General features: G+C 34.2%; 2 protein-coding genes and 1 long non-coding RNA gene across 6 annotated transcripts; 2 read left to right on the top strand and 1 right to left on the bottom strand.

Moving 5' to 3' along the window:
* The first annotated feature begins 941 nt into the window (after nucleotides 1–941).
* LOC140983300 (uncharacterized) lies at nucleotides 942–5,674 on the top strand. 2 transcript variants are annotated; one of them, XR_012176405.1, is made up of 5 exons: nucleotides 942–1,086; nucleotides 1,168–1,258; nucleotides 3,603–4,314; nucleotides 4,406–4,476; nucleotides 4,617–5,674. It is a non-coding gene; the product is annotated as an uncharacterized lncRNA (long non-coding RNA). The 2 variants fall into 2 exon arrangements; XR_012176404.1 differs by having other exon boundaries at nucleotides 4,406–5,674.
* A 5,298-nt stretch (nucleotides 5,675–10,972) lies between these two features.
* On the top strand, nucleotides 10,973–15,067 carry LOC140983061 (alpha,alpha-trehalose-phosphate synthase [UDP-forming] 5-like). 3 transcript variants are annotated; one of them, XM_073449953.1, is made up of 4 exons: nucleotides 10,973–11,271; nucleotides 11,829–13,910; nucleotides 14,041–14,314; nucleotides 14,642–15,067. In XM_073449953.1, the coding sequence occupies exons 2-4, from the start codon at nucleotides 11,920–11,922 to the stop codon at nucleotides 14,939–14,941; spliced, it is 2,565 nt and encodes an 854-aa protein (XP_073306054.1). In that variant the 5' UTR covers nucleotides 10,973–11,271; nucleotides 11,829–11,919; the 3' UTR covers nucleotides 14,942–15,067. The 3 variants fall into 3 exon arrangements, with proteins under 3 accessions (XP_073306054.1, XP_073306055.1, XP_073306057.1); XM_073449954.1 differs by lacking the exon at nucleotides 10,973–11,271 and adding an exon at nucleotides 11,402–11,595; XM_073449956.1 differs by lacking the exon at nucleotides 10,973–11,271 and adding an exon at nucleotides 11,403–11,590.
* A 529-nt stretch (nucleotides 15,068–15,596) lies between these two features.
* LOC140983062 (uncharacterized membrane protein At4g09580-like) lies at nucleotides 15,597–19,041 on the bottom strand. Its single transcript, XM_073449957.1, has 4 exons — nucleotides 18,507–19,041; nucleotides 16,671–16,941; nucleotides 16,426–16,596; nucleotides 15,597–16,019 (listed from the first exon to the last, which is right to left on the bottom strand). The coding sequence occupies exons 1-4, from the start codon at nucleotides 18,734–18,736 to the stop codon at nucleotides 15,891–15,893; spliced, it is 801 nt and encodes a 266-aa protein (XP_073306058.1). The 5' UTR covers nucleotides 18,737–19,041; the 3' UTR covers nucleotides 15,597–15,890.
* Nucleotides 19,042–21,987: the final 2,946 nt, after the last annotated feature.

Here is a 21,987-nt window from a genome sequence, read left to right as displayed (position 1 = left end):
AAAGTTTCGAAAAGAAGAATCAAGAAATATAGAGATCAGCCGGAACCTCTCCGATATATAATTAAACATTACAAAGCAAAAGGAGACGAGATTTCAGTAGATATCTTACAAGCTCATCTCTAATGGTATTGTAGAGAAATAAAAGAAGAAGAGAAGTTGATTTCTAGATTAATGATCTAGAAAAAGACATTTCAAATGGAGGGACCACCTCAATGGATCAATCAACCACTACATGGTACATGTGCAAGCTGTAAAAGCTTATCAAGATTTGGAATCCGAGTTTCAAATCCGAAGAAGCCTTCTATAAATAAGACAAGAAGAAGGAAGTGAAGATCATCGAATATTTTCCTCATTTCTTTCAAAACCAATTGTAATATTTTCTCTTTTTAGTTTATGTGTTTTTCAAGTTCGGCTACTATAAATAGCTAAACAAGTTTCTCCTCCTCTACAGAAGGTTTCAATGTAATAATAAATATTTGTGTTTGAATAAAGAGATTTTGGCTCTAGCCCCTCTCACGTATTATTTTCAAAATTTTATCTTTCACTGTACACCCTAAGGTAGAAAACGAATTAGGGTTGCGCCAAGTGCTGTTGAAGGAATCTGCGTCGATAACCATCGGTTGCGATCGTGTGGTTGGACTGTGAGGAGCAGTTCGTAAAATACGGTGGATATAACCCGATAGTACTCCGGTCAAAGAGGTAAAAGATTTAATTTATTTTATGGAAGCATGATGGGCCTTTATGTTTTAAAAAAAATCAATTACTAAAATAAGAGGATAAGGGTATTCTTAGAAAATTTTAAAATATTGGGGAGTGAAAACAAAGAATTGAAAGGATATGGAGTAAAGATAAAGTTGAGAAGGGATGTAGGGAGTTATTGAAAGTTTTCCCTTATTTTAATTATAATTTAAATAATAAATTTCAAATCCACTCAATGGTCTAGTATTTATTTGGCGGGAAAGAGGAGGAAACGGAATAGGCGGCTGAATGAGCTCGTCGGTGGAGGTTTCGGACTTGGTGTGTGAACTGGATTGCGTCCAAGGCGTTGTCGATGTCCTCACCTCTGTCCGCTGGAAACGCCATCAAGTATGTTTCATAAATCTTCCCAATTTTCTCTGTGACAACTTTGGATCATAATCGATTATTATTTACCATTCTTGTGATTAGGATGTTGTTGTTGAAATATCAGAACAATGGGATAGTATTAATTGTCGATGAAACTGCTTGTCTTCAAGCCAAGGTTTATCTTCAACGCGAGGTATTCATATTAGAAGTTTTCTGATGCCCATAGTTTTAATTCTTTCACAGTAGTTTATTGAGAGAACTGCTTTCGACGTGTTCAGTTTTTGGAGTTTTATTTTGTAGCTATTTGTTAAATATGACTACGTAGGCTCACGGGAGGCCACGATTTGGGGTGAGCTTAGGGCTCTTTGTTGACTGTGTCAACACATTTTCTGTTCCTGGACGCTCCGACATTCTTGAGATCCGTTATCCGGGGTCTGATATGCTACTTTTGCTACGGTTTGGCACAATATTTCCTGCAGTGGAAGGAAGCATGATGGTCGAAAATTTTCCCTTTAATTTCCAAGAGATGGCCCAGAGTTTGCTTTCAAAAGGTGGGAAGATTTTGTTAATTTTTGCTTATTGATTCTTAATCAATAATTAACCAAATACATATTGATTCTTAATCAATAATTAACCAAATCTAATTTACTTTTTGGCCAAAATTCTCTTCGCATCTTTCAAGAGTGGCCGTGGGTATTGTTTTCAATCGGGGAAGGAATTTTGTGCAAAAATTAGGGTTATGTATTATGATTCCTAGTGATGTATATATAGAGTGAGACTCCTAATCCAATTAGGAGTTCCTCTCCCACAAACATTCTAATAGTTTCATTATATTTAAACTCTCATGATTAATATATAATGTATTTATTAACCTTTAATAATACATGATATAATAATATCATATACATATATTTTATATCACCATATAAAATATATACATGTATATGTATATTAAATTAAATAACTATTATTTAATTTATAAACTAACTCCTTAGTTAATTTAATTCTAGACTCCTCTAGAATATTCATGAGAATTTGTGCATGTTAGTAGTCACCACTACTAGCACAATTATTCAATTAGTAAATTCTCAATTCACTAAATAAATGATTTTGAACTCATTATAACATCGATCGACGATCCGAGAGCGCTGATGTGTTAAGGATACAAATCTTGTTCATATAATGAAAATCAAAAATTTCGAAGATCAAAATTTTCATTTATCATATTAGGTAGCTGCCAGTTTTAGTGAACTCCTTCACAAAACAGGCAGTTCCACTCTCCTTTCTTATTTAGCAATCATGCCAACTTCAATTTCTTCCATCCTATGTAATCAGCTCGTAAACTCCTTTATAAGCTTCTTCTTTGATTTCCATCAAACTATAGTCGCCAAATTCCAACTCCTTGAAATTTGACTATCTCAACGGGAACACAGAATCCGATACTTGTGTGACCCTCAATGATTCAGGGATACAGTTAGCCTTGGGTTCACATCTCCATGTGATTCAGAATAACATTTATTCTTATTCGGGTTTACCCTAGTTAACCCCATTCTTTTTATCAACTCTTTGATCAAGAATGTCAGAACACATTTCTGATTGCACCCATCGGATCATGGTAAGAGCGTCTAGTAGCATCGTCCCATGATCCCTTAGGTATCACTGATAGTGCCTGCAAGAACCTTTAGTCATGGTTAGCGTATAGTACGGTCTCTTCAACACATATATCCCGATCGAATCTGCAACCATTGGTATATCGAGAGTTGCATATGAATTCGATAACGATGCGATTTATCTTTGAGTACTAATAGTGACATGGTATGTGTAACTAGGAAAACACCTTTCCCTAAAGCACATTTTTTGCTCTGGCCAGAGACTCTTTGCACTATTAACTCATCAGATCACATATGATATCTTCACCCGTAGGTGAACGGTGAATCTCTGACCACAATGCATTTGCTCATACGTATTTCGAAACTACACCCAACCTCGCCACCTGATGACCCTCAATGAAGTCGGTAAAAGGATCAAAGTGCATGCTATTACGTATAGCCTTTACATTGTCCCGGGTCAAAGGACTAATGGTGTACAACCATAAATGCGGACTATTTCACTCGATAAGTGGGAACCCCTTGGATAGTCCGAGGGAGGGTTGTTCAGTGCATTATATGATCACCCATCTGTGTGAATGGACATCTCCATGCCATTGCCAATGAAACATAGCGTTTACACCACAAATGTTAGTCTCAAGCTCGAGCGACGTTTATCCTTGTTTTAGACGGTTGAATCGACTAGAAACCTGTTTAGAATATACGGTACACTTCCTAATGAGTTTCATGATCTTACGTTGCGACGCAGACCTCATGGTACCTATTGTATATTCAAAGACTTTATCTACGCAGCTTGCATGAGTATACAGATAAAATATAATGTCATAATCGAATAAAATCGTAAAATATTATTAAAATAAAGATTGTTATACATTAGAGTCAATAAAAGTCCTAGCCACAAGTTGGCTTGCCGGACACCTACTCTAACAGAGATGAGGACAAGGATTCCAGAGACAGTATCGTGGGACTATAATTTTGAAACTGCTGGAAAAACTCCTATGAGTTTCACGATTAAAGTATTCCTAGTACATTATGCTTTACTCAAGTTACTTTAAAAAAGGTTAAAAAAAACTGTCTTGAAGCTGAATAATCTCTATAACTAAAATTAGTGCAAAACTTTTGATCCATGGTAAGCTTAATGTATTTTTAACATAGAATAAGGAGATGATCTCCTATGGTCGTGAAATGGACTTGAAAAATAGGGTTTTCTTAATAAGATTAGATATCCTATTTATCAGATGTGCATGAAATCCTTATCAAACTAATGTAAGTCAAGATTCGCCATACTCGACTTTAAAATCGAGTTTCTCTTACTCGACTTGAACATAGGATTAAAAAATGTAAAGCAGACATTATAGCCATCTAATGCTCTGTGAGCATCAAGTGGCATGTAATGACCTGCAGCGGCTAATCGATGAATGACCACCACAATTCATTCAATGACCATATATACATGTGTTATTAATTAATATCTATATCTATATATGTATCTATGTGTATATATTTATATCTGTGGTTGATTGGCTGCAGCTCTGAAGGAAGCTATCGACGATCTTGATGGCCCGGATCAAACATTCAGATAAATTTAATGTCATCTCCTCAATCTGTTGCCTTCAGAGGTGAATGCCTTGGGGACTTACAGGTAATCTCAAAATCCATAGCTAACAAAATAAATTTGCTTCAAGCTCAAGGGCCTCTTCTTTATATAAAAATGTTTGTCGCTTATCATGCAGATACACTTCAACTACTATGCTTACACGGATCTTTTGATTGCCTTTAGTTGTGATCGGCAAATATCTCACAGGTTCTTCTCATTGACTATTTCCTCCTGAAAATATTCCTTTGAACGCGTTTACATTGACCGGCTTGACGTTATGCAACATCACCTGCAATGTGACAAAATGGTACTGCCTACTGGTTGGCACCTCGACTTGTTTTGGACAGGTACAAGTATAACTTCCTACGTGCAACGACTTCTAACATTCCGAGCATTGTAAATCGAGATAATCGAGGGAGCAAGTTTACTATTGGGAGAGGTGGGATGTTGAAGTTCAGCACCTTGTCGCGGTTGCAAAACCCAGTGCTTCGCACCCTCGCAATGATTCTGCTGGGTATCAGCAACCCAGCTGCATTGCTTACATTGAATTTTTGGTCAAGCCTGAGATAGAGGAAGATAACGCTAATGATTCTTAAGACCGATCCGCTTTGATATTTTCGTGGATGACGTGCTGTAAATTATTTCCGACTATTCTAATACGTCTCATGTGCATGACCTATTACTCTCTTGCTATGCATGTTTCGTGTCCTCTGAAAGGCCATTTTAACACATAATAGTAAAGAAAATTAGATTTGATTTGTTGAGTGGTACCTCCTAGTAGTAATTTATTTTTGAAAAATTTATAATTTATGCTGTTTAAAACCATTTAACTATAAACGAAATAAGGGAATTGAGTTCTCATTTGTTTAATGTACCTCCAAAATATGATTTCTTGGTAATGGGTATTTTTATAATATGTAATAATTGTAATTTTTTTTTTAACTTTTGATAGCACAACTTAGGAACTAAACATTTTCAAATTTTTAAAGAGAGTAATTTGTAAAGCTGCAACAATCGCATTTCATTTGATTATGCTACTTGTCAGTTTTAACTGTTTCACCTCTGTTTTTATTTTATGTTTGTCGTATATTGGCAGCGATGGAACGCCTTACTAGATGTGATCATGCTTCGAGAAGGGGACGATGGGTGGTAAGTTATGATCACATGGTAGCCTTCGTGGAAATGATTGGTAGACTTGGAATTTATACGCATTGATTCGGAGACCTTGGTATTTTACTTTATTATTATTATTTTTTTGGTATTTATCATGTAAGATATATAGATAGGCTTGTAATAGTTGTATTTTTGTTATCATATTTTCTATTGTTTTCATTTCCGACATGCTTAATTGATATACTTTTGTTTTATTTCGTTGCAGGAAGAAATTTTATGGTCTTGGAGCGAAGTTGAGCTAAAAAATTGATTTTATCATATTTGATGTTGCCAAGATAAAGCTGTGTAAGAAAGACAAAAATAAAAAAGTCCTGGATCAAGGCGTGGCTACGCTTTTGTGACTGTTCTTCTGCTACCTGTGAAACTGGAGTTGGCAAGAATTACAAGGAGTGAAATTCAAAATTTGTGAAGATTATGCTAGATTTTAGAGTCCTAATTATGATGTTTGACTTATAAAAAAAATATTGGATGGGGAATTTGTTATTTGGAGAAACAAATAATAGATAGAGTTTTATTCCCTAAAAACTCTATATTCCTTTTTTGATGTCTTTTTAACATTATGTTTTCTTTTAGTTAATGAGCTTTTCTCTTGAGTCCAATTAACCATCTACACTGAAAAGCAAGGAGGCACAAAAATTGGATAAAATTTCACTATCTTCAACGTGAAAGACAAGGAATTTCTCATCTTCTCTCCACAACTCTAGGATAAGTTTTTTTTAATTTCTGATTCAAATAATATTTCTACTAGCGATACAATTAAATAATATAAACCCTTTGAATCAGAGCTTGGTAATATTAAATTTTACATTTTATAGTTATTGCTTTTGATTGTTTATTTCTTTTTGTATATTGAATTAGTTATATTATTTTATTTATTTTTAATCAAATAAATCCCTTTTTATTGTAGTTCCTTGAAAAAAATAAATCTCCTCGTTCGTTGTGATTCGACCCTACTCACTATTATACTCATTTTATTTAGAGAATAGGAATATAAGTATGGTGGTTCAACGACAGCGCACCAAATATTAGTGCTATTGCTCGAGAATGGTGGAAGGTTGGTTTTTTTTCGAGCTTTGTTATTTTTCTTTTTTTTTCTCTTTCTTATTGTACAGGTGATTCATCAAGAGAATAAAAATTTGAGAATTTTTTGTTGTGAAACACTTTGTGATGTTCCATCGATAAATATTCATAAGTTTTTCCCTAAAAAATGGAGAGTCATTCTACGCAGCATGGGGAAGATTCAATAATTTAGCAACAACATCCAGGAATCATGATTTTTTTAACTATGTTCTTATTTGACTCTTCCTTTAAAGATGCAGTTATACGAATATGGGTATTTAATGAGGGTACTGACAACTGGTTGTATACTACTTAGTCGAGATGAAGACAATGTGATATATTTGTTGGATGATATGATCGACTTTGACTAAAATCAGTATTGAGATCCTTTGCTGCAGAGTTGGAGCTTCCAATTGTCACGCCCCACGACCGGGGTCAGTCGACATCGACGTTGTTCATCCATAACACAATCGAAAAACAATCAGCCTCGTAACACAATATAAATCGAAATCAATTTATTTCATAATTTCTCAAAAAAATACCAATGTCTTTACAACTGAGATAATTAATGCGGAAACGTCTTACATGGAATTAGAAATACGAAAATTCGAAAATAACAAAAATAACATGGCTACTAATAAATCTTGTGAATCACCAGCCCCAAAATTGTTCGGAATCCTCTTCCTCAACCTGTTCTTCGGATAAATCTGAGGAGGGGAGAGTAAGAGGTGAGTATTTTGGGAAATATTCAGCAAGTGGGGGACCGTTCGAGCACAATATAACAACATGCATAAAATTTCGAAATCACATGACTTGAGTAACATCATTCATATAACATGCATAACATTTACAGACACTGAGATTCCTCAACTTTCTATGATTTACTGATATCAGTCCCTAATTTTTATTCCTCTAAGGAGGCGAGGCCATATATCGGTTATATCCCCACCGTGTAAGGGTCATATCATGGTTGGGATTCCCACCCATATACAGTCGAATCCTCACAGTGCGAAAACCACATGACAACAAACAAATGAATGGAGTAGAAGAAGAATGTGTACTCGACCGTATTTTCATAAAAATGAAGGAACATGCATAACACATTTTAATCTTTAAAACAAGCACACTTACCTTAATCTTTGAAGAAAAACGAGAAAAGAAGGGGGTTTCTTGCACTGGAAATTTCGAATTCCTGCTTTGACGGCTGGACTGTAGCAACGCTTCGCTACTTGGCACACTAAGAGAGCAAGCTCTCGAAAATCCTAGGGAGACTAGAGAGGGAGAAACTCGAAAATTTGATGAGTTTAGAGGTGTGATTTTCGAGTTACAAGGCTCTCCTATTTATAGGGGTTGACTGCTATCCTGATCGTTTATTATCCTTGCGTTTGAATTTTTGAATCAAATCTAGGATAATAATCCTTATTTATCTCTGATTCTGAATAATATTCGAAATCTAACTATCCATCCCTTGGATATTTCGAAATTTATACCTTGTCCTAGCCTGCAAAATTTTGAATTTTGTGTCTAATTTTCAATATTCGGTAGATCTTTTATTTTCCAGTACAAGTAAATTATTTTTCTTAAATCCCAAATTTTCCTTTTAGTAATTCGAATTTAATGGTAATTTTTCCCAAAAAAAATAGGACTTTTGATTTTTCCTAAAATTCTAGTAGACAAACTTTTAAATTTTCCCATGACTGTATTTTTTTCTGTGTAGACTCTTCCTATATTTAGAATCAAAAATCCCAAATAACCATACCAAAATTTCAAAATTCCTAGATGGAATTATCCTCTTGCTTAATCTTTATCCAGGTGAATCCATATATCAAATCTTAGGTCTTTATCTGGTGTAATTATTCCAAATTTCGAATTTATATCTACAACTTTACCTACTTATATCCAAAATTCTTTATTTAATTTCTTGGATTGTGATAGCTTTATTCATCTCAAAATTTCAAGTTGCAATATAAATAATACCATCTTAATTTCGAGTTCCATAATTATGCACACGATAAAATTATCTACACAACTTAGATAACCTTGCAAAAATCTTATATCCTGAATACTGAGATAAATATCTCAGATTACATAATCCTAGTACAATTAAATTATCAAAAGATATTATCACGATTGTACAAATTCCTGGGTTTTACACCAATACCACCCAAAAATTAGCCACCTTGATTTTACATACCGACCTTTCGAGCATAAAAAATGTGTAATATAGTCTTGATTTAATCCTAAATTGATTGAATGATATGAAAAACAAGCGTGTGACATTTAATGAGAAAGCTATGAAGCCTCAGTTTGAAGAAGTTTTGGAAGAAATGACATACGGAGATTACCCACAGTGAAGTTGAGAGATAAACAAGCTCCTGATACTATCAATTTAAGCTCATCCATGATATTATCATACACACATCTAGGAGATCTTTGTCTTTTTCCAACACCGATTTCAAAAGATTTTGTCCTCCAAGTGAAAATATTGATGTTCTCTCTCCATGCTTATCATTCTATATGGAGTTTTGTTGAGGAAACGAGCTTACATTATATACATGAAACCAAACTTGAATGGATATGGGACTATACACATACAATTTGGTCTCAGTCTCATATGTCTTCAAGTTTGGCTTCATGTATATAATGTAAGCTCGTCTTCTCAACAAAACTTCAATCTATGAGATTGTCTAAAAAGAGAACTATTATGATAGTATATACAACAAAAAATTTATAAATATTTAAGCTAAAAAAGAGGAATACCCAACGAACTTTGTCTATGATCACATTGAGGAGAACGAAGAAATCGATTCTTCCCATTGAGGAAGAAAATAATGGACCATTTGCAATAAAACGCCGAAAGAAGTTTTAGTAAGAATTCAATTTTTTTTTTGTAAAAAAATAATCTAGATTTAATATGATATCTTTAATTGTGAATATAATATATATATATAAAAGGGTAATGGAATATTCAGTGCAAGCAAATTGAGACAAACAAGAAAACGATTATATTTTATTTTTTGCCGTTGGGAATCAATTTGATGGTCATATCAACTCGCATCCATCGAATAGTTTACCCTTAAAATATCAGACATTATTGTGTAAATATTAAATGATTTAATAACACTTTGGTCCCCAGTTTCCTAATCTAACGAAAGAGAAATGTTGGGTTTTTGTCTTTATTTGTAATAAATTATTGGGTTTGCTCTTATTTAAGTGTATATATATATGCATGTATACACACATAGATTCTTGATTTGTACTTCATCGTTATTAATGACCAAATTATGGCATCGGCGACCGTGTAATGAATTTACTGTAATAAGGATTCATAAATAAAAAAAAAAAAAAAGCCAGTCAAAACCCTAAAGTTAACTAGTAGAATTCAAATACTATATTATATTAATGAAAGTGAAGATTTAAAGTAAACAACTTTTTCATTATCATTATTATCTAAAAATACTTATTAGTCCATACACAAAAACTCATGTGAGACGATCTCAGGATCAGTTTCGTGGGTCGAATCTCTTATTTGGGTCATCTATGAAAAAGTATAACGTTTTATGCTAAGAATATTACTTTTTATTGTGAATATCGGTAGGGTTGACCCGTCTAACAGATAAAAATTTGTGAGACCATCTCACAAGAGACTTACTCTAGTCCATAACGAGTGTAAAAACAATAAATTTAAACTTCAAATTTTTCAAGTGCTTTTTTAATTTATACAATAATTCTTATTAATTAATAATGTATAAAAAAAAAAGTACTTTTGATTTCTAAAAATACATCAATTTTTTTTCAAAATTCATTTTTCCCTTAATAACATTAGAAAAATATAATAAAATAAGATTCAAACACTAAACTAGATAGGGAAAAAATATTGCAATATATAGTTACACTTTATACCAATTAAAATGTACACATATGCATGCACTGCTTATGGATGATTACGAATTATTTATTAAAGGACAAACTTAAATAGTTTAGCCAAAATATCCTTCACATTGAATAAGATAAGATTTAAATCTTATAAAATCAAAGTGAAATGATTATTTACAACAAATTTACGATAATATTATATAATAAATTAAAGTATTTATTTTGAATTTTTGTTTATTATATAAATTTTCTTCATTAAAAAGCGCCTCAACCTTTTTCTTGTAATTTAATTATTACAAATTACATAAAAAAAATTATGCAAAAAATATAATAAATATCTAAGTTTGTACTAATTAAATAACATATCGCTTTATCAATATTATGAAGTAAATTATATGTTTAAATTAATACGAAGTGAAAAGTATATTTCTAAAAAAAATATTAAATCAAGTAAAGAAGTAATTTATACCAACTTAATCCCGCGATTGCATGTAAGTGCTCGTCGACATTTGTTAGGTAACGACAATTACATTACCTTTAACCATAGTTAATTACAATGGCCACGGATTTTTAGCTGTGTTGAGTTTCTTCCTTCTTGCTTTCATTACCCTTTCCATAATTCCCACCTTTTCTTTCTTCTTAATTTTTGTATTTGAGAAAAAGAATTTACCACTGCATAAAGATATAATCTTTTGTGGGTTGTACTGTATTATTCCATAGATATGTGATTATAACGAGTATTTCCCAATAACAAAGAAGCAAAAGGGTGTTAAAAAAAATATTTTCTTGTTGCCACTGGAGAGCTAGCGAATGGGAATCTGATCTGGGATATATGTATATTTTTAGTGGGAATCTTTGGTGTTTTTAAGGTGACTTTTCGCACTATCTTGAAAGGTAAACGCTTCTTTACCACTCTAATTGGTTGCTGCATAGTTTTGCTTTTGTTTATTTTCAATTTTCTTTGAGATTATTGCCACTTTCATGACCACTTTTAATAGTACTTGATGCTTTTTTAATGCTTTCGCTGAGTTTTTGAGCTTGCTCACGGTCCCTTCAGTCGACAAGTTCCCACACTCCACATTTTAAGAACCCTTCTTTATTGATGGAAGATGGGTTGATTATATGTATTGATTTCTTGTAAAAATTACCGCCTTTAACAGACAGATTTGCTGCGGATATTTGGAATACTGCGTCACTTTTTGCTCATTCTGATGCCTGGTCCTTGTTTACGATCCTGTTGATGTTGTTGTTTATAGTAATTCTTATTTAGTGGATTTAGATTTATGTATAGTTGTATGAAGGTTTATTAATTTTTTTGCTGTAAGTTTTTTATTTCTTTATCTTCTAAATTTCGGGAATAGGACCATCATCCATTCTGCTTTAATTGAATTTTTTTTTGGTCTGTGAATTAATATTCCTCCCTCGTTTCTTTTATCTGGTTTTGTTTGTAGAGTTCAGATTTTGATCAGATAAGTCAAGTCCAGAGTGCTCGAACTAATAATTATTTTAGCTGGTCTGATTACGATACATATTCTTCAAGTAATGGTCTCGAGGTCATACTCAAATTTATTGGATCTTAGCTCGGGTGGTTCACCGAGCTTTACCCGGGGGGCAAAGAAAATGTCCCGAGTTGCAACTGTGGCAGGAGTTTTATCTGAGCTAGACGATGAAAGTAGGAGCACTGGATCAGATGTTCCCTCATCTATATCTCAAGATCGGGTGATTATTGTCGGAAACCAACTCCCACTTCGTGCGCATCGCCGGGAGTCAGATGGTGATGGGGCATGGGACTTTAGTTGGGACGAGGACTCTCTTCTTTTACAACTAAAAGATGGGCTTGGAGAAGATGTGGAAGTAATTTACGTGGGTTGTCTGAAAGAAGAGATTGATCCTAGCGAACAAGAAGATGTTGCTCAAACTTTACTCGAAACATTCAAATGTGTCCCGGCCTTCATCCCGCTCGAACTTTTCAGTAAATTCTACCATGGATTCTGCAAACAGCACCTCTGGCCTTTATTTCACTACATGCTTCCTCTATCTCCAGATCTTGGGGGCAGGTTCGACCGTTCCCTGTGGCAAGCTTACGTCTCTGTAAACAAAATATTCGCCGACAAAGTAATGGAAGTGATCTCTCCTGATGATGATTTTGTGTGGGTACATGATTACCATTTAATGGTGTTGCCGACATTTCTGAGAAAGAGGTTCAATAGGGTGAAGCTTGGGTTTTTCCTCCACACTCCATTCCCATCATCAGAGATATATAGAACTCTACCTGTAAGAATCGAACTTCTACAAGCACTATTGAACTCTGACCTTATCGGATTCCACACGTTTGATTATGCGAGACATTTCCTTTCTTGTTGTAGTAGGATGCTGGGGGTATCATACCAATCTAAACGTGGCTATATAGGGCTCGAGTACTATGGCCGTACAGTCAGCATTAAAATACTTCCAGTTGGGATACATATACGTCAACTTCGCTCAGTGCTGGCTCTTCAAGAAACCGAGTCTAAAGTAGCAGGATTACGTGATAAATTTAGGGGTCGGACTGTTCTGCTAGGAGTTGATGACATGGACATATTTAAAGGAATTAGCCTGAAGCTTCTGGCCTTTGAACAATTGCTTAACCAACGTCCTGATATGAAAGGAAAAGTTGTGTTAGTTCAAATTGCAAATCCTGCTAGAGGCCGTGGGAGAGACGTACAGGAGGTTCAGTCGGAAACTTATGCCACTGTTACAAGAATTAATGAGTGTTTTGGAGAACCAGGATATGAGCCAGTGGTTTTGATCAATACGTCACTTAATTTCTTTGAGCGTATAGCATACTATGTTATTTCCGAGTGTTGTCTTGTCACAGCAGTGAGAGATGGAATGAACCTAATACCATATGAGTACGTAGTATGCAGACAAGGAACTGACAAGCTAGATGAAATATTGGGCTTGAATCCATCGGTGCCAAAGAAAAGCATGCTGGTTGTTTCTGAATTTATCGGATGCTCCCCATCTCTTAGTGGTGCTATTCGGGTTAATCCATGGAACATAGATTCTGTGGCAGAAGCTATGGATTCTGCCTTGATAGTCCCTGAGCAAGAAAAACAAATGCGGCACGATAAGCACTATAAGTATGTAAGTAGTCATGATGTTGCTTATTGGGCTAATAGCTTTTTGCAAGATCTCAAAAGAGCATGTCAGGACCATGTCAGGAGGAGGTGCTGGGGTATTGGTTTTGGTTTAGGATTTCGTGTGATCGCCTTGGATCCAAGCTTCAGAAAGCTGTCCGTTGAACACATTGTATCAGCATATAAGAGGACCAAGAGCCGTGCAATTCTTTTGGACTATGACGGCACAATGACAGTGCAGAGTGCTGTTGATACGAGTCCAAACATCGACTCTATTCAAATTTTGAATAATTTGTGCATAGACCCAAAGAATGTGGTTTTTATTGTCAGTGGGAAGAAGAAAGAGATCTTAACGCGATGGTTTGTTTCCTGTGAAAACCTTGGCGTCGGCGCTGAGCATGGCTATCTTGTGAGGTAAAAAACTGTTGTGTTTGGTCTGATGAGGAATTTTTTTTGTGTTTCAAATCAAACATATCTTAAGATAAACAATACAGATGCTATAGAAAACATTGTACCTGAAAACTCAAAATTATTTACTTTTCAGGCCAAATCGCAATGCAGAATGGGAGACTTGTGTGGCTGTTACAGATTTCTACTGGAAGCAGATTGCTGAACCAGTGATGCAGTTGTATACAGAAACTACTGATGGTTCTTTTATGGAACCAAAAGAGAGTGCGCTTGTCTGGAACTACCAACTTGCGGACCCAGATTTTGGGTCATGTCAAGCTAAGGAGCTTTTTGATCATCTAGAAAATGTTCTGGCAAATGAACCTGTTTCAGTCAAGAGTGGCCAGCATTTTGTCGAAGTAAAGCCACAGGTTAGCATACAGGCAGTTGTAACAGTCTTTTAATATTCGTTATTATTTCCTTATGAACTTTATGTAGACTTGAGAAACCTTAGCATATTTCTTGAGGGAGATTTGTTGAAACCTGGGACACAATTAACTTCTATAAATGCAATGTGCCCTGAAAGATTTTGCCATCTAGATGCATCCAGGATGTTAAATGATAATTATCACTTGACTTGAAAATTTACTGCGAGGGGTAAGAGTGAATCACGGTTCAATGAGTAAAGTCCATAGCCATGTAAATTTGATCCGGAGCCCATTTTATTTCCGTTCTTTATGGTGTTTTTTCTTCACCAGGGCGTGAACAAAGGCCTAGTAGCTGAACGAATGCTCGCAACAATGCTACAAAGGGAAGTGCTTCCTGATTTTGTGCTTTGCATAGGAGATGACCGGTCTGATGAGGACATGTTTGAGGTGATAACTAGTGCCATGGCTGATGCAACTCTTTCTCCGATTGCTGAAGTTTTCGCATGCACTGTTGGACAAAAGCCGAGCAAGGCCAAGTACTACTTAGACGACACTGCTGAGATCTTGAGGATGCTTCAAGGCCTTGCAGATGCTTCTGAGCAATCTGCTAAAAGCTTATCTGTTAGCTAGTTGTCTCTTAAGATTCAAGTATTCTTTGTGAATGGAACGTTTTTCATTGATATGTTCGAACTTTTTTAGGTTCGTTTAGCGATCTGCTGAAATTGGAGTTGTTGTAGTGTATTTTGCTTGAAATAACTTATAATTTTTTTTTTACAATGTAAATGATGCATAATTAATTACCCGCACCAAATGCGTACGTTGTGTTCTCGGAATTAATTACAGTTTCTATATTCTATATTTATAATATAAATATGCACGGTGGATAATAGAATAACATGTTTCTTTGAGTGACAAAGATGACTTTTAATAAAATGACAATTATATATCCTTAAGATTTCCTTCACTTTCTCATGCAAAAGACTGAAAAGCGGAAAAAGAATTAATGAACTTTCTCGATATATTAAAGTGAAGAAAAAGTGTGATAGTTAAAAAGTTATTTCCCAAATCAATTAAGATATTAATTCCAACAAAAAAAGTAAAACAATTAAGATATTTGGGTAGTTCATGTGTCATATCAAGATTTACAATGATTGGTTGATTAATATGGAATTAATAATTTATTTATTAATCGACTTTTTTTTATTAATAAATTGAATATTTGAAAATGGATGAAGTAAGTGTTTATATTGAATTCCATCTTCAATTCATAATGGCGAAGAAGATATACATTGTGAACTTTTGATAACTGTGATTTTATGAATTTGATACAACAAAAGTGAATACCATACCTTAAATTATACAACACAAGAGAATACTCTCTCTTTTTCACATGATCTAATAACGTAACAGCAACAATTATTTATTTCCCATTGAAGCGCAACAATCTTGTCCTTGCAAGTTTCCAGCCAATGTCCGAAAGTTCTCGACAAATGGTGCTCAATCATCACAGTCATCAGGGATTCAAGACAAAGGGAGGAAGATGGAGCTCCAATCCAGTGGATCCCAGATGTCGGTAGCATCAAGAATCGCTTTTGTTGCCAAATAACGGGGGAGTGACCGTTATTATCCCGATGACGAACATGATGGCTATAGACTGGATGTCATAGAGATCACCAACTGATTGCAACTCACCTAGGGTAATTCCAGCCTGCACAAGCCCAGATGGTTATTAATTTGTATGTGCTAGCTTGAATATCCAAATGCAGATTTTAAAGAGAGCATATCGGCAAAAGGTGTGACAGTTAACATTTGCTCTACATTATTGTTAACAAGTTTTGTCCTTTGCATCTATTAACTTCTGCGCTATATGTTGTATTCACGATTTTCTGGAGGAAAGTGAAAAGGAGATGCAAAATCAATGAAGTTTGATTATCGTGAACTTCTTGTCAAGCAAAAACAACCTCAATGTATATGGATATTGAACTATAAAAGAGAATGAAGATTTAACAAAAGTATTCATCGATTTCCTATCCTCTTGACAATCCAATATTGCTATTTCCTACTATAAAGCATCCAACTAAACAAGAGTAATATAAGAATTGGAGAAGTGATACCCGAACAGTAACAAATGCTGCAGGGATGAGCCCAATGGAGGTAGCCAAGAAGAATATATGATATGGGACGTCAACAATCGGTGAAGCAAAATTTATAAATGTATTCGGAAGCGTAGGGGTCACTCTAAGGAAAAGCATGTAGTTGAGCAACCGATGACGCCTTTTAGCAACCTGAGCATGAAAAAACCTTATTAATTCCAATAGATGTCACGAAGGAAATATAACTCAGGTATGTCGAAAGTCACCTGGGACTGGAAAAAAGTTAATTTGTCAGGCCAAAGAGAGAAGACAAGTGGTCGGCCAACTAATTTAGATAAAAAGTAGCAAGAAGATGCACCGGCTGTAGCTGCGAACACAACAAGAACTACACCTTTGACGACCCCAAAAAGTGCACCAGCAAGTAAGGACATAAAAACTGTTCCTGGAATCATAAAGGTCTGCATAAAAATGTAGACCAGATTGTACCCCACAAGAACCTGTAAGGTGTAGTCCCTTGTATAACTCTCCAGGTCATCCCTTAGGGAAAGAAGAAGTGAAATTAATAAGCATCACACACACATATCAGGGGTGTTATCTTTAAAAAAAATTAAACGGGATTATTTCAGCAAAAATATTATAAACCTACCAAAATTACAACATAGAACAAAAAGCAAAGATATACAACAAATATAACAAGAAAATGAAATATTACTAAAAAAATATTAGACAACACAAATTACAAGACGAGTCTTGAACAGAACGCATATTCCAGTGCCTGTGCTATCTCCTAGTATATGGGTATGCAGGAGCTACACATTTTGCTCAATTAACCAAAACTTCAAATAAATACAGAACAAGTGTAACAAACATCCAATAAGATCGATCATCACGTCATTCCGATGCAACCAACAAGCAATAATAAATTATACATATAACTCGACATAAAATAAGCCAGAAGGTGAAATTGAAGCACGTCAGAGAAATAGAAAATTGATGAAATTGATTTAACTTCTTGGTGATTGAAATTCAAATGAGCTGTTATATAAAACCTTTTGCAGTTCTGACACTCAAATTTCCAGAGTAACATAGTTGGATTATATAAATAGAAAAGACACAATTTTATTTTGTGAGGGACTGATACCCATGCTTCGTGATGCATTATTTAAGACAACTAGAAAGCACATTAATTCAGTCTCAATGATAATCTCTTTCCTCCATATCAAACAAATTGCAGTAACAGAGAATCCATAACGTATTCCATATCACTTTTCCTCCTCATTAAAACTAGTATCAGTAACTTCTGTGATATATTGCACAAGTATGTGAACTTGACTTCATTCTTGATGCAATTACCAAGCTATACACCTTTACAACATTTACCAATGTCTATGCAAGTCTAATCCTTTAAGCAGTTAATGAGTGACTAGGACAAAAATACATCCCCACAATCTATTTCTCACAAAATTGTGTCTCAACTACAGTCTTTCAAACTCAAATGCATGCAAGTGATTTTCTCGCTTGACACAAGTAAAAGTAAACCTCTAGCACAAAATGAAGCACACTGCTTTCAAAAATTTACGATTCATTACACAAACAAAGAGGAAGAAACTTCCAAGAAAGTCACGATAATTTTTATTCTGTAAGTACATTTTTGTTCGAAGTTCCAACGTGACAATGAGAAATTGCGTAAATTGGTCTCACGCTGAAAATCTTGTGACCTCACAAGTCACAACTATTAAGTTACCATTAAAGGTTATATGAAACCGAATAGACTGACGCATCGGAATGAATCTGTAAATCAAAATGGTACCTTCACCCTTAAGTCGAAGCGGAAGAACACAAAATTAGAAATCAAAATATATATTACAAAACCTACTTCAAAAAAAACAAAAGGAAATAAAAAGCCTCTTTTCAGCTGGTGTAACCTGATCTCAGATTCCAAATGATTATTTCCACAATACAAATAAGATAAATAACAAATCCATTTTACAATTACACAAGCAAAACTAATTATCAGATCTACATATCAACAACAGCAATGAACAAAAAACAACCCGAATTTTTTTTTAAAAAAAAGCAGCAACTAAAAAATTCTGAGAAACCTGAGGATTTGGAGGTCTTGGAGAGTACGAGGAAGCTTAAGAAAGCTGTAATCAGATGCGGGCATCGTGAAGTAAAGCCCCAACAGCCCCGACACAAACCCCAACACGACGCCGCTCACCGCCGTCACCTCCCACACCGTCAGCGGGAACTTCCCCGATCTCGCTTCGTTTACATCACCGGCATTCCCAGATTTCGACAATGACACCGTTGTTTCCGTTTCAGCTTCCATTTTGTCAAACCCAAAAGTTAAAATCAATCGAAAAGAAAGCTCGGGCGTCGCTTTTTCTTACCTGGGTTGTTGGAAATTATTGGCTTTAAAAAAAGAAAAAAGAAACTATCAGACAATACATTCAAGCATACATGCACGTATGGGTAACAAAGATTCTGTGAATTTTTCCAAAAATTGAAAATTTTGCTCAAATTCAATGAAGAGGTGGACAGAAGGAAAGGATGAGTCGTTTCTACTGTTTGCTTTGGAGACACTCCCACCCTTTATTATTTCCTCAAAATTTCAGGCTTGAGTTCAATGTGAGTCATTGTGTTGTCCATATATAGGGACTGGACAAAAGACGAGCTAGGAATATTCCTTCATTCTCTTACATAGTAATAGTAATAGTCTAAAAAGAGTAATAAAAGTACGGTAAAAACTTGTGTGAGACGTTCTCATGAGTTGTATTTTATGAGACAGATATCTTATTTAGGTCATCTATAAAAAATATTATTTTTTATGCTAAGAATATTACTTTTTATTGTGAATATGGGTAGGGGTGACCCGTCTCACAGATAAAGATTCTTGATAACGTCTCACATGAAACATACTCTAAATGTATATGCATGTAAAGAATATATAAGAGAGATCGATTTATTTGATTCATATTTATCCTAAATAATAATATTTTTCACAGAATTATTAATATTTTTAATTAATTGATTTGGATCGGAAATCAGTCTGACATGAGCTTTTGTGAGGTTTTAATCAACCCGTTGGTAAAATTTTAATTAAAATTTTTACATACTCTATAAAAGTTTAGTGGTATTCAAAATAGACTTTCATAGAGTTTTAAAAAGTTAGGTGGTGTTAAACATTGACTTTTAAAAACTCTATAAAAGTCTATATGTATTCAAATATTTGATAGATTTTTAATAATTTTGTCACGCCCCGAGACCGGGGTTAGTTGACACCGACGTTATTCAACAATCACATAATTACTAAACAACAAGCCTCGTAGTACAGTATAAACCAAAACCAGTTTATATCATAAATACCATAAAGATGGAATCGTCTTTACAATAGTAACTCTGAAAATGATAATAATCTGCGGAAGCGTTTACAACTTGAATTAAAACTCACAAGAACATCTTCTTAATTAAAATTCTTCATGCGTCCACTATCAGTCTAAAAACTGGTGTCCGATTATTCTTTTTCTTTTTCTTCTTCTGATTAATCTGGAGATGGTAGAGTAAGGGGTGAGTATTTTGGGAAATACTCAGCAAGCGGGGGCCGTTCGAGCACAACATAAAAATATTTACAAAATTTTCGAAAATAACACATAAACATATCATGCTTATCATAACGTATCATCATAATCATATCATAACAGCACAGCGATTTTTCCACCTTCTATGGTTTACTGATATCATTCTCTAAGTTTTAATCCTCTAAGGGGACGAGGCCATAAAATGGTTCTACCCCACCGTGAAGGGCCATATGTTTGAATTCCACCCATTTTCAGGGAATCCTCACAGTGCCCACGTAAACGTACCAAAATTTTAAAAAAACATAGAGACAGAATGACGGTGCTCGACCGAATTCGAAAACAAGAAAACACATAACCGAAATTATAGATTTAAAACAAGCTCACTTACCTTAGACCTTGAAGAAAACATGAAGAATTCGAAACTATAGAAGAATCACCCAACCGACACTTCGAAAACACAGCAACACATCTACCGAAAAATCAGCCACCTTGTAAAATTCCTTGCGCCTCAATGAACCGTTGGATCGGGCTTAAACTTTTACATTACGTTCATAAGTACGTCAAATAAATTATGAACGGTGGAGATCGGATTTGGAAGTCTTTTTGACCTACTTATGTACGAAAAACTGTATGTATGCTGTTTCCGCCTAAAATCTGAGCAGTTTTCTTGCGAAGGCTATAAACGAAAAACTAACCGTTGGATTTGGCCAAATTTGGATTCGAAACATATGGAAGCACATTCTGAACGGTGGAGATCGGATTCTGAGTACCCGAGAGAGAGAAACGAATTTCTGAACTTGGACATAATTTTGCTGACTCGTGCAGAATTTTCGGAGAGGAATTTCGAAAATTAGGGAGGAAAACTCGAAAATTTGATGTGTAAATTCTGAATGAGAGCTTCTCCTATTTATAGGGAGGTGACTGCTATCCTGATAGTGTATTATCCTCGCGTTTTGAATTTCGAATCAAACTTGAATCTAAGATAATTATCATATCTTATCTATCACATTATCCTTATCCAAATATTCATATCATCTCAAATCTTATAACTCTATCTGTTATAATCTTTATCCAGGTATATCAAATCTTAGATCTTTATCTGGTAAAAATCTATATCATCTCAAATCTTAGATCTCTATCTGGTATAACCTTTCCAACTTTGAATTTATATCAAAAAAATTTACCTGCTTATATCTAAAAATTTCTTATTTAATTTCTTAGATCATGGTCTATTTATTTATCCCAAGTTCAAAATATATGCACAATATTATCTTAAATCTTGAGCTCAAAAATATTGTACATGATGTAATTATCCACACAACTTTAGATAATCTTGCAATCTTACATCTTAAATAATGAGATAGATACCCAAAGATTGAATAATCCTAGCACATTTAAATTACAAAAATATTATCACGATTGAAAAATCTTGGGTTTTACAAATTTCATATAATTCATTAACATACAAACATTAAAGTCTAATGTACAACTATAAATTGTCAAAAACTGTATTTGGTTCAACCCAAAGATTTGGATGAATTTTTAAAACTTCTAACTCATACACAAGCTATTTATTTCTCCCTCTGTCGCTTCACATCACCTCTCTTCTTATTTTCTCTTCTCTCATCTATCTCTATCACTAGGGGTGTTCAAACTTCGGATAAAACCGAAAAAACTGAACAATGAATCGAATCAAAAGCCGAATTTTATAATTCGGATATAAATGTTAAAACCGAAATTTATTTGGTTTCGGTTTCGAATTATATATGTCAAAACCGAACCGACCGAAAAAACCGAAATTTTATTATTATATATTTTTTGATATGATATCAGTGAATGATGAATTATTTTGAATAATATTTAGTTGATTGTTGTTTATGTAATTCATTTAGACTTTATATTTAAATGTTTTACCAAGAAATCAGGTAAAAAGATAACATATTATATTTTACAATATATTTATCTTATTAATTTAAATAATTATATCAAAATCGAAATAACT

The sequence above is a fragment of the Primulina huaijiensis genome, chromosome 8 (assembly GCF_012295235.1).
Source record: "Primulina huaijiensis isolate GDHJ02 chromosome 8, ASM1229523v2, whole genome shotgun sequence".
Taxonomy (NCBI): Eukaryota; Viridiplantae; Streptophyta; class Magnoliopsida; order Lamiales; family Gesneriaceae; genus Primulina; species Primulina huaijiensis.
The sequence above is the reverse complement of the archived record's forward strand: the minus strand, read 5'-3'. Positions and strand labels throughout refer to the sequence as shown.

Excerpts from the sequence above, each read along its gene's own strand:
- LOC140983061 (XM_073449953.1), top strand. The coding sequence starts at position 11,920 with ATGGTCTCGAGGTCATACTCAAATTTATTGGATCTTAGCTCGGGTGGT. Across the intron at positions 13,911-14,040 it reads GAGCATGGCTATCTTGTGAG|GCCAAATCGCAATGCAGAAT; the intron begins GTAAAAAACTGT and ends TTTACTTTTCAG. Across the intron at positions 14,315-14,641 it reads TTGTCGAAGTAAAGCCACAG|GGCGTGAACAAAGGCCTAGT; the intron begins GTTAGCATACAG and ends TTTCTTCACCAG.
- LOC140983062 (XM_073449957.1), bottom strand. The coding sequence starts at position 18,736 with ATGGAAGCTGAAACGGAAACAACGGTGTCATTGTCGAAATCTGGGAAT. Across the intron at positions 16,597-16,670 it reads TAACTTTTTTCCAGTCCCAG|GTTGCTAAAAGGCGTCATCG; the intron begins GTGACTTTCGAC and ends TTTCATGCTCAG. Across the intron at positions 16,020-16,425 it reads CAGCATTTGTTACTGTTCGG|GCTGGAATTACCCTAGGTGA; the intron begins GTATCACTTCTC and ends GGGCTTGTGCAG.